This window comes from Hyposmocoma kahamanoa, unplaced genomic scaffold (genome assembly GCF_003589595.1).
Source record: "Hyposmocoma kahamanoa isolate Upper Pololo Valley unplaced genomic scaffold, ASM358959v1 78, whole genome shotgun sequence".
Taxonomy (NCBI): domain Eukaryota; kingdom Metazoa; phylum Arthropoda; class Insecta; order Lepidoptera; family Cosmopterigidae; genus Hyposmocoma; species Hyposmocoma kahamanoa.
The window spans coordinates 10,318,139-10,328,575 of record NW_020653945.1 but is presented as its reverse complement, the minus strand read 5'-3'; the positions used below and the strand labels follow the sequence as shown (position 1 = coordinate 10,328,575).

The 10,437-nt window shown below is 32.2% G+C and overlaps 2 protein-coding genes across 2 annotated transcripts in view; both read left to right on the top strand.

Annotated features, from left to right (window-relative positions):
- The first annotated feature begins 408 nt into the window (after nt 1-408).
- LOC113232833 (ras-related protein Rab-7a) lies at nt 409-1,410 on the top strand. The gene has a single exon (XM_026467675.1). The coding sequence runs from the start codon at nt 424-426 to the stop codon at nt 1,048-1,050; it is 627 nt and encodes a 208-aa protein (XP_026323460.1). The 5' UTR covers nt 409-423; the 3' UTR covers nt 1,051-1,410.
- A 3,640-nt stretch (nt 1,411-5,050) lies between these two features.
- The window catches only part of LOC113232958 (b(0,+)-type amino acid transporter 1-like), a 48,039-nt gene continuing 42,652 nt past the window's right edge, over nt 5,051-10,437 (top strand). The window contains exon 1 of the mRNA XM_026467878.1: nt 5,051-5,175. Coding sequence (XP_026323663.1) covers nt 5,136-5,175 — 40 coding nt within the window. The 5' untranslated portion in view covers nt 5,051-5,135. The remainder of the gene's footprint in view (nt 5,176-10,437) is intronic.

Here is a 10,437-nt window from a genome sequence, read left to right as displayed (position 1 = left end):
AATGTTGTAAGGTTAAACCTTGCGAAAATAGCGCGATTGGCCCCCAGAGATAGGTCAAAGTCATGATGCTATAGCCATAGCTCAATAAAAGAAAATAATAGCGACCCACTAAATTTTAATATGTTTTAACCTTGGTTGTGAGTTGTAAGAATACTTGATTCTGTTTCCTTTATGTTTTTCCATCCTCTAAGATTATGCCTCACTCGAAGTGTCGAGCGTTAATTTGAATCAAGTATTTTAATAGAACGTGAGTGGGAGGTTTGATTGTTTTCAATTAATCATCCTTGTTTATTTCTCTATGGCAACATTTAATTAACAGGTGACGCATTTGATCAAAATCATTCATTTTATGTCAAAAATACAGACAAAGAGTGGATTTAATTAATCGCATTTTCAACAAACTCACATAAATTTTTGTGCAAAATGTCGTCCAGAAAAAAGGTTCTACTCAAAGTTATCATCCTCGGAGACAGTGGTGTTGGCAAGACGTCACTCATGAATCAGTTTGTGAACAAGAAATTTTCCAACCAGTACAAGGCAACAATAGGCGCAGATTTTCTCACGAAAGAGGTAATCGTTGATGATAGGATCGTCACAATGCAAATTTGGGATACAGCTGGCCAGGAAAGATTTCAGTCGCTTGGAGTGGCGTTCTACCGCGGGGCGGATTGTTGCGTCTTAGTTTTTGACGTAACTGCCCCCAACACGTTCAAGTCCTTGGAGAGTTGGAGAGACGAATTCCTGATTCAAGCTTCTCCTCGAGACCCCGAGAATTTCCCATTCGTCATTTTAGGTAATAAAGTCGATCTGGAGAACCGTGCGGTATCCGCCAAGCGCGCCCAGCAGTGGTGCCAAAGCAAAAACGATATCCCGTACTTTGAAACGAGTGCCAAAGAAGCAGTGAATGTAGAGTTAGCATTCCAAACTATAGCCCGCAACGCTTTGGCGCAGGAGAAAGAGATGGATCTCTACAATGAGTTCCCTGATAGAGTGATCCTAAATAATAATGACAACAACCGTAACAGGGATGGGGACAACTGCGCTTGTTAAACCATGAGTTATGCGCTTTAGCACCAGCTATATATTAGTTTCTCATTTTTATAAAGTAATAAATAAATACAATAAAGTATAACATTGTAAGTAATATTTCTTTTATAACATTATTATGTAAAAATGTATAGAATTGCGTGTAGTCTTACACATGGGTGATTCGTTTGTTGTGCACTAATATTTGGATTATGACTTTTGATGCACTGTTTGAATACTGGTAATCTAAAAAACAAGTTCTTTGTTAAGTTTACATTGCACAGATCTTGATTGTTTTCAAAAAGTACAATGTTTATACCACTGTTTAAAGGCCTTTGGGCCACAAAATAATTCTTTACGCATGTTTTAAATGTTATTTAAATGCAGCTTGTAATATAATTTTGTTTGTTAAATAGGTTTTATTGACAATCTATTCATCAGAGGTTGGGATTTCCAATTGACTATTTTTATTCCAAATAATCTTGTGTAATGCCAACACTAATGGCTATTGGACAAACAGAATAATGAATGAATCCTCATATCAAGGGCATAAAGTTAACTACCTATATTATTGATAGAGCTGCCACAATTAATACCCCTTTTGTGTTGGTATATAAAAGGAAGATACCAATTTTCCCATTGGGGTCTGGTTGAATTGTCTTTATGGTTAATGAATAACTATCATGCATTAATATGAACATTATTATTTTATTTACCAAATATTGGTGTCTATTCTGAAATACAAATTTTAAAAGCAATGGCTTTTAGAACTTTCAATTTATATTTGCAATGTATACAGAACTGACACCTTTTTATTAAATTTAAGTTGTCTCAAACAAGATGTCAAATCAAGATTTGTATATCTTATTATTGTTTACTCTGAATTATGGAGTTTTATTAAATGAAAATATGTTTTGTTTTAAATTCAACATTTGTTGTTAAGCAAATAAGTTTGCTTACATACTCTGTAAGGATTCCTTTCAAATATGTGATATTATTATTTGTATTTCTTATATTCATGTCTATATTAAAATGTTTTGTCAGGGTCGATGTCTTTATAATATAAAAACACACTATATCTTCAAAATGCTTTATATTTGGTACCGGAAATAATAATATTTGTCCAAAAACAATAATAATAATTGACAAAGAAAGAACACTTGTCAGTACACACTTCACGTGATTAAAATATTACGTAAATTATCTTTTTTGTATATATTTGGATTATAAAGAGTTAGTTGTAAGTAGTTAATTATGGTATCAAGATTTACACAGCACCACACATATTCAAAAAGCAATTAAGATCATTATAATTAAATGCGCCATAGATTAATATATAAAATATTAAGGTCACATATTGTATTTTATACTGTAAGCTGGCAATGACATCATTGATTGAGCAAATTTCTAAATGTGGTTTGTCTGTTACAAAATTTATCCTTTAATATGAAGTCTCCACTATTATTCGAAACAGCCTAAATAATTAGACGGTATGCCCTTTAGGTAAACCCTTTCACTAGAGGCAGCTTGTTATCGACGACGCCTAAAGAAATATTAGTTTCAAATTGTTTTGTAGGTTTTATGTGTATATGCTCTGTATGACAATGATAAAAAAGGCTCATGATTAGCAATTGAACCTCCGTAATGTGACCTGTAGAATATGTATAATAATAATGGCTATAGATAACGAATTTAATTAACATAAATTCTATTTCCTTTCGTTATTGCCTTTCAAAATTTCAGATTATGTTGAAGTTATTTAAATGTAATATTTACCTGTGATTATCGTCATTTAATATATGATTCATTAATCTCTATTATAGTACATTATGTTATTCAAAAGTAAAATAAGAACTAGTTGAAGTTAACGATATATGCTGTAATAATGGTTGCTTTTAATTTTTTATCAATAAATAAAACACTGGAATTGGTAAAGTGTTTATCTTTAGGCCTTGTGCAGCGTAAGAGCTACAAAAGCACTATGTCAATGTAGGCAATTATAGACGAGAATGTACTCTATTTACGTAACATATTTTTTAATTGCAGTATACGGTAACTTTCTGCCAAGCAATTTTAATGTTCGGATGTAAAAAAACTGCACCGTAAATTAAGCTAACCGCAAAAGCTGCATAAGGGCTTATAAAATGACCTGTGGTTTCATGTAATGTTCTGCTATATTATAAGATCACTTCTACAAAAACGGAGTTCACTCTCATCATTGGAGAGTTTTATGAATCAATCTGGGTTCTTCGCCAAGTTATGTATTGTACCTCCTACCTAGTGTGTACGCCGTATCTAAAAACCATTCTTTACATCTATCACAATGACGTTACTTGTAAAGAAATATAATCTCCCTAAAGTTATCGTTGTGGTCACAAAGTACTTTGTAATATTAACATTTGGTAAAGGATGTACAGTGTTAAGAGCACGTCAAGCTTGACACTTAAAATTTAAATTCAACTCTATGGGTCGTACTCCCGAACTCTACTCAAGTCCTTGCCATTAGGATCGTATTTCCAGTGCTTGAAATCATACTCAAGTCCTGACTTGAGCATTGAGTAGAGTTCTGGAATACGACCCTATGCCTCTTACCATAAGAACGGTCCAAAATATAAAGTGTCAAGCTTGACGTGTTCTTGACTGTACTACATAGTTGCGCTTTGTAATATGGGATCTACTTGTACAATAATAAATGATAACACAATACCCTGAGCGGTATTTGCGACTATAGCACTAAGTTAGTGCGAAATCTCCCGGCTTGTATTACACTACGGACGGACAATGGCACGTCTCTTTTTACACTAAATTTTAAATACAACGCTATTGAAATAAAAAGAACCGTCCAAAGTAGTGAAGCTCATTGTGCTGTATAACGTGCAAAATATTTTATAACTATAGATTTTGGTATATACTAAATCTGTGGCTAACTCGATCGAATTCTAACATGTTACTATTTACAATACCTTAGTATTTCCGGAATTGTATGTAATGTAATGTAAAATGTAATCTAAATTATTGCCAGTAAAGATGCAAACTATTACCACATACTTTATTTCGCATTACTTTAATGATTCAGAAGTTCATTGACTTTTCGGTAATCTCTGAAATCTTCAAAAGGTAGTAACTACTAACAACTTTACAAATTAAAGCCCTCTTTATACTGGAAACTCTGAATAAAAAGGATAAAATTTTGTTTTAGTAAGTACGATAATCACAACCACGTAATAGATCATAATGCGAACAAATATCCGTCTCGATGGATCATTTCATTGTGACGTATAGTAATAGTTTCGACATTGCGTCATTGTCCATCCATACACAAGTTGTGCCATTCGTATGTACATACATACCTACTTGTTTGTTTATTTTTCCATAGAATGATAGATAACTAATCTTGATATACTTTTTATGGGAACGAAATACCTTATAGTTTTATAATGCAGCTAAAAATGCTGTTTCAAGCTTCAGACGAAAACATTACATTAAACGAACGAACACAAACAACGTAAAACAATTAAATTTAAAACTTACGACACAAAATACTTAATGCTCACTTAATTAGATAGTTACGTAATATAAGTATCTAGATTTTTCGATCTATACATATGCTTTATATTATTCTTTATTGACCAAAAAAAGACAAACAAATATAAACTATAGAGAAGGTGAGCAAAGGTGGACTTCTCTCTAAAAGATATTTCTTCCAGTCAACCCAAGGCAGTGAGAACAAAGGTCATACTTATGTAGTAATTTATTAACATAGTTTGATCTAAGCCATCCTACTTATGTGCTAATTTGTTCTGTGCCCAATACGAACTTACTACTAATTTGCTTAACCAAAAGGAAACTCCCAGTACAAGTTCAATAGCATTCAACAGTTTTAGAATCTTCATATTAATTACGTATACTTATTGCATGACGTCATTCACTACTTCATCGGACTGGAGTCATTCATCAAGGTGCTTAGAAGCCTAACGGCCGAAGTGGCCGCGCATGCGGAGTAGGGAAGTGGGGGGAGGTGTTTCAGGCCGGCTAGCCGTTTGCGACTTCAGTCTCGTCTGTGACATGAAAGGGCGCGATCCTCAATACGCATCACGGTGCTTCGAGCAATGCATCAGCATGAACAGCCGCCAGGGAACGCATGTAATGGTAAGTACTTTTATTAGTCTTCAAATTGGCATTCAATGGCCATTATTCTCATAGATATATGTCTACAGATATCGTGGTCAACGTGCGCCAGCCCACGTTGATGCAATAATTTACTACTGTTTCATTAGGACTTCTCTGAAAATTATTGTAATTTTGAAACTGAGCAACCTTACCTGTGTACTTAAAATATATAGGGATATTTAATAGAATACGGATTTGAATAATAGTTGGCTTCGGTTCGGTTTGTTCGGCTTTTCGAAATAGAGAGGAAAAAAACAATGATTTTCAAAAATCTAATTTATAATTTACGCTAAAATATTAAAACGTGTAGCTAATAAGCATGACGTTTAAAAAATTGTTCGAAATAATAAGTAGCAGTACAAATGGGCGAGTTCAATGTAAAAATATTACCTATAACTTTATAATACAAGTACTCGTAAATTTATATATTTAAATTACTATTAAGCAAGTAATAATATTATTTTATTTATATAATACGTTATTTCTTTTAATAGAACCAACCATTCTACGTTAGCAAAGTCCGCTCGGCTAGGGAAGCTCGTTCAAGGTCAAATGCACGACCCTTGTGCTCCGCCCGCCTAAGCCACCCCCACCCTCAAATGACTATAAATTATTTGTTTAACCTTTCGCATTTTTACCACTTCTAAATGTTTTTTTATTACCTAATCTGGTGAAGTAGCACCTTTAAAGATAACTTGTTCTACGTCTACGCCTATTATCAATACACATTTAATTTTTTTATCTTTATACACATAATTTCGATTCCTCAATATACTTGGAGAACCCAAGTTTTCTAAATAAAGTTATAGCATAGTGTATTTCTAATAAGAAGTACAGAATATGCTACTTGATTTCTTGGTAGACATCATAGACACCTATACATATACGGTGCATGGAAAAGGTACATATAAAAAGGTGTACTAATTTTTTTATAATTAATAGTGATGGCGTGATGAGAATAATTTATACTCAATTTGTAATAATTTATTACGATAGACAATTTTTATATCAATGTTTAAATTTTTCTTGTGAGAAAATAAATAGTCATTGTTTCTAACAATTTCAATCAAAGGTATGCATGTGTAGAGTGTTACATATTTTTGGTTCTAACTAAAATTAAATGTTGTAAAAAAATACTAAGTACCAAATTTTTAAATTAAAAATACGTAAATAGTCTGCATTTCAATTATTATACAATATAATTTTTAATGAAATATATGTTATTTTAGGATATTTAGTTCGTTTTTCCTTGTCTTTTTTATTTCGTACATATTTGGTGCATGGAAATTTAGAAAATTGAGAGTAAAAGTACTTAAAAGTACATGAGATACAAGCTATTTTGGCAGCGCAGAATCTCAATTTTAATTAATACGTAACGTAATTTATTATTTATTAACCATAGAGGTACTAACATAATATTATTGAATGACTTTTATGATTTTTTGAAGTACCTACACATCAATATTTTTAACATACTTCAACAAAAGCAAGAGGTGCTCAATTCCACTGTATTTTTGTGTGTTTATTATATTATATTGTGAGTCGATTTCGATAATTATTTTTTTGTTGGAAAGGAAATAGATTTAGATTCATTTATTATCTTGTAAACTTTACATTATTATATACAATATATTGTATTACAAGAATCGTTACAAATAGTAATAAATGTTACATTTCAAAAAATTACAAATATCCAGTACAAGTTTTGTACTACGTAATTTTAACATAGTCAATGTTAAAATTACGTACTAGTAGTTATGTACGTAGTACATAACTATGTGAAATAATGTAGGAACATATTAAATAATATAATAATAATTATGTCAATATAATGATTGTACCCACTGAGGAAAATATTCTACCTCTAGGGTGGCAAATCAGGGAATGAATCCAGTTTGCTAGATTTCACCCGCTTTCCGTAAACCGATTTAAAAAACAATTGCAAATAGATATAAATCCACAAATTTTTGAGATCGGTTATTTAAAATAAAAAAGTTATAATTATTGTTATATTACTATATTATATTAAACATTTATACGGGAATTTACGCTAACAATTTAAAAGGTATTTTCACACTTACCTACCTACTATAATATACATAGGATAATAGGTAAGTGTAAAAAAACCAATTTTTCATCAATGTTTTAATAGAGCACTATCGGCTGCTTATTATGCTTACTGCTTCCTAAGCTTCTTCAGTTCTAAGCAAAAAGCTTCCTACTCTGAATACAACGTATATTTTGGCAATTTAACCCAATCGTTGTGGCATACGAAAAATTAAATTAAAATTGATTGACATCAACAATTTAGGTAATAAACTCTTTCGCTAAAAGCTCATTCACCTAACGAATTATAGTACAAATATTTGCGAGTGCCCATTTTAGAATTGTATGTACATTGAACTGAGGTGCCCTTTGAATGTCAACGGTATTTGATGTCGTTGTTCCAATTAAAGCTTTGATCGCATCGTCCAGCCAGCTACAAAGTCTTCGTTTCATTAAATTGATACACTCGTGATATTTACTTTTGTGATTCGCGATCAAACATTACAAATTAGGATCATTAATACCGGAATTGGTTTGTAGATCTTACATAAGTTTTACCTAAGTATTTCTGAACGAGAAAAACATCTCGGAAACCGTAAATGGGTCTAAGTATATATTATACTTACATATGTATATGACTAATTTGCCTTTTTTGTCGTAAGGCAAGTTATGCATTTGCATTTCGGTAACTTTTGATTAGGCGCCTAAGGTTTTTTTTTCTTAGTAAAAATGTCAATTACGCTGTTTTTAACAACAAAATTAACAATAAAACTGAATCTAGATAGTGGATCTCGCTTCCCAGATACTTTAATAACTCAATTAACATACATATCTGTACACAACGACTAAAAAACCTTTTTTTTTAAATTTAAATTATTATATTTAAAATCTGCTCTGCCCCACCTACCCTAAGTAAATTTCAACGATCTTACCATTTTTTTTAAAAGAAGGTCGTTGAAATTTTCTTGGGTAGGTTATGTTAGCCGCGTGAAACGATTCTAAATTTTTGTTAAATAAGTAATAAAACAGATTGACAAATTAGCAATTTTTTTTAATGCAATTATTTATTATAAATATTATCCTTTTTTTACAAAAAGAAATAAAATTGAACAATTGCTTACATATTTTGAACTAATACTCACACATTAGGGTAGCGACACAACGGGCAAAACGTTTTGTGGTTGAGTCTTCACCGCAAATACAGTCACAATATTTGTTTGCATTTACTTGTGATGTTTACCATTCATCCTTTAAGCTGATACACTAAACCAACCAAGTGTATGGAGACAGATTGCATCAGGATTTCCTACCCATTATGGATGATACCTATAGTGATGTTATTTTTAAACAAGTGCAAATAAAACTCGAGCCAAATGACCATCGTCTGGGATCATTTAGATTGAGACTACAATTTATTAGAATTGTTCTTGTTACATATATGGCACATACTGCGCACGTGTGAACACAGATTCCTCGAATACAAAGTACACAAATAAATTTTAATTTTTGTTCAGAGCTAGTTAGAGCTAGTTAATAATGTATGTACAGAAAGGCTAATATTTACACACTAACATAGACTATCACGTTTTTTCCACGGGATCAGTATTCTTGATACTTTTGACTCTGCTTGAGACATGTACGCCGGAGATGATCCTTTCCCCACCTATTCTATGTCACCACCTGTCTATCTATAACTTGTCATTGTGAAACATATAAGCACTTAATATATTAGTGAAACAAGTCCCGAAGTTTTATCAATTAAAATATTTACGTAAAACGAAGTAATAATCAATAGATACGAATAAAAATTTAAGGTTTCCATACCTACTTAAAGTAACATTATTAATTACTTACTTAAAAATAGACGGGTATAGTCAAAATTACACAAACTTGACATTTTGAACAGTATTCGAGTCGATTTTAAATCTTGAGTGCTTAACTTCACAAGCTCTAGATCCTCTACACACTTTTGCTGGTGAAGTTACAGGCAAATGGGACATGTCAACATATGTCTCAGGGTGAACGAGCGCAGTGGTAGTGCCCCTGAGATCTTTGTAATTTAAAGCTCCGAGTGGCACTGTAACTGTTATGGACAGGCGTGTAACTTACCATCAGGCGCACGATTTGTTCGCCCGTCAGTTGACGTTATAAAAAAATACACTTTTTGTATTTTTGACATGCGGAGTTAAAAACTGCCTAAATTGCTAAACCTTCACGTTTTCAATATACGAAGGGGTAAAACAAGTTAGGATACTTACTTACCAAGAAAAGGATTTTTTTATTGTGTTTATTTATACTTTTCTTTTGATTTAATATTTAATATCTCTAAACAATATGTTTCGATAAGAGATACTTCTTGTCGTAATGCTTGAAAGCGGGTCTTATCTAGAGCCTACAACACTGAAGTGATCCCTGTCATAGTAAAAAAATACCAGTGCGCAACAAAAACTACTCTTGAATCAATTTTTTACCATTTCTACTAAGATTTTTATTATCAAATTCACCGTGTCAAGTGCGTCACGAAGAATAAAAATATGATACTAACTTTAAATTAAAATCGTCCAATTAGCTGTACTGCCAGATCATGAATAATTTATCGAGTTCTTAGGTTTTCGCGATTGTTACACATAGGAAATGAAACTATTTTTCCTATTTAAATCGCGTCTATTTCTTTTTTCAAAACTGGCGGTACGGGTAAATCATCTTCCCTGTTGAAATTAGGATGTTTTTTAATTTCAATAGTCTCTCGCAGCATCCTGAGTAGATAACGGACTTCTTTTGCAAGGACCTGGGGTTTGTCAAACTTCATTAAATGTGTAGGTTTATCCATGACATGCTCGCAGACTGCAGACTGCAGACGCGACGGTGTTTGACATCAGCTATATGTTCTTTGACGCTGGTACAAATACTTCGCTTCGTTTGTCCAATATAAGAGAAACCTCAGTCAACCGTGACCATGGGATCTGTAAAGGGCCCGAAACGTCGGTTTGTTTGAAAAAACAAATATACGCGATTTAAATCCGAAAAATAGTTTCATTTCCTACTTAAATAACATTTCAATAATTTAATTTTTCGACATTTTTTCCCGGGAAATCGTTATGTCTTTACGGTGGCCATTACTGACTTTAAATTAAAGGCGTCCAATTAGCCATACTGCCCGATCATAAATAATTTTTCGATAATTTAATTTTCTGA

Excerpts from the sequence above, each read along its gene's own strand:
- LOC113232833 (XM_026467675.1), top strand. The coding sequence starts at position 424 with ATGTCGTCCAGAAAAAAGGTTCTACTCAAAGTTATCATCCTCGGAGAC.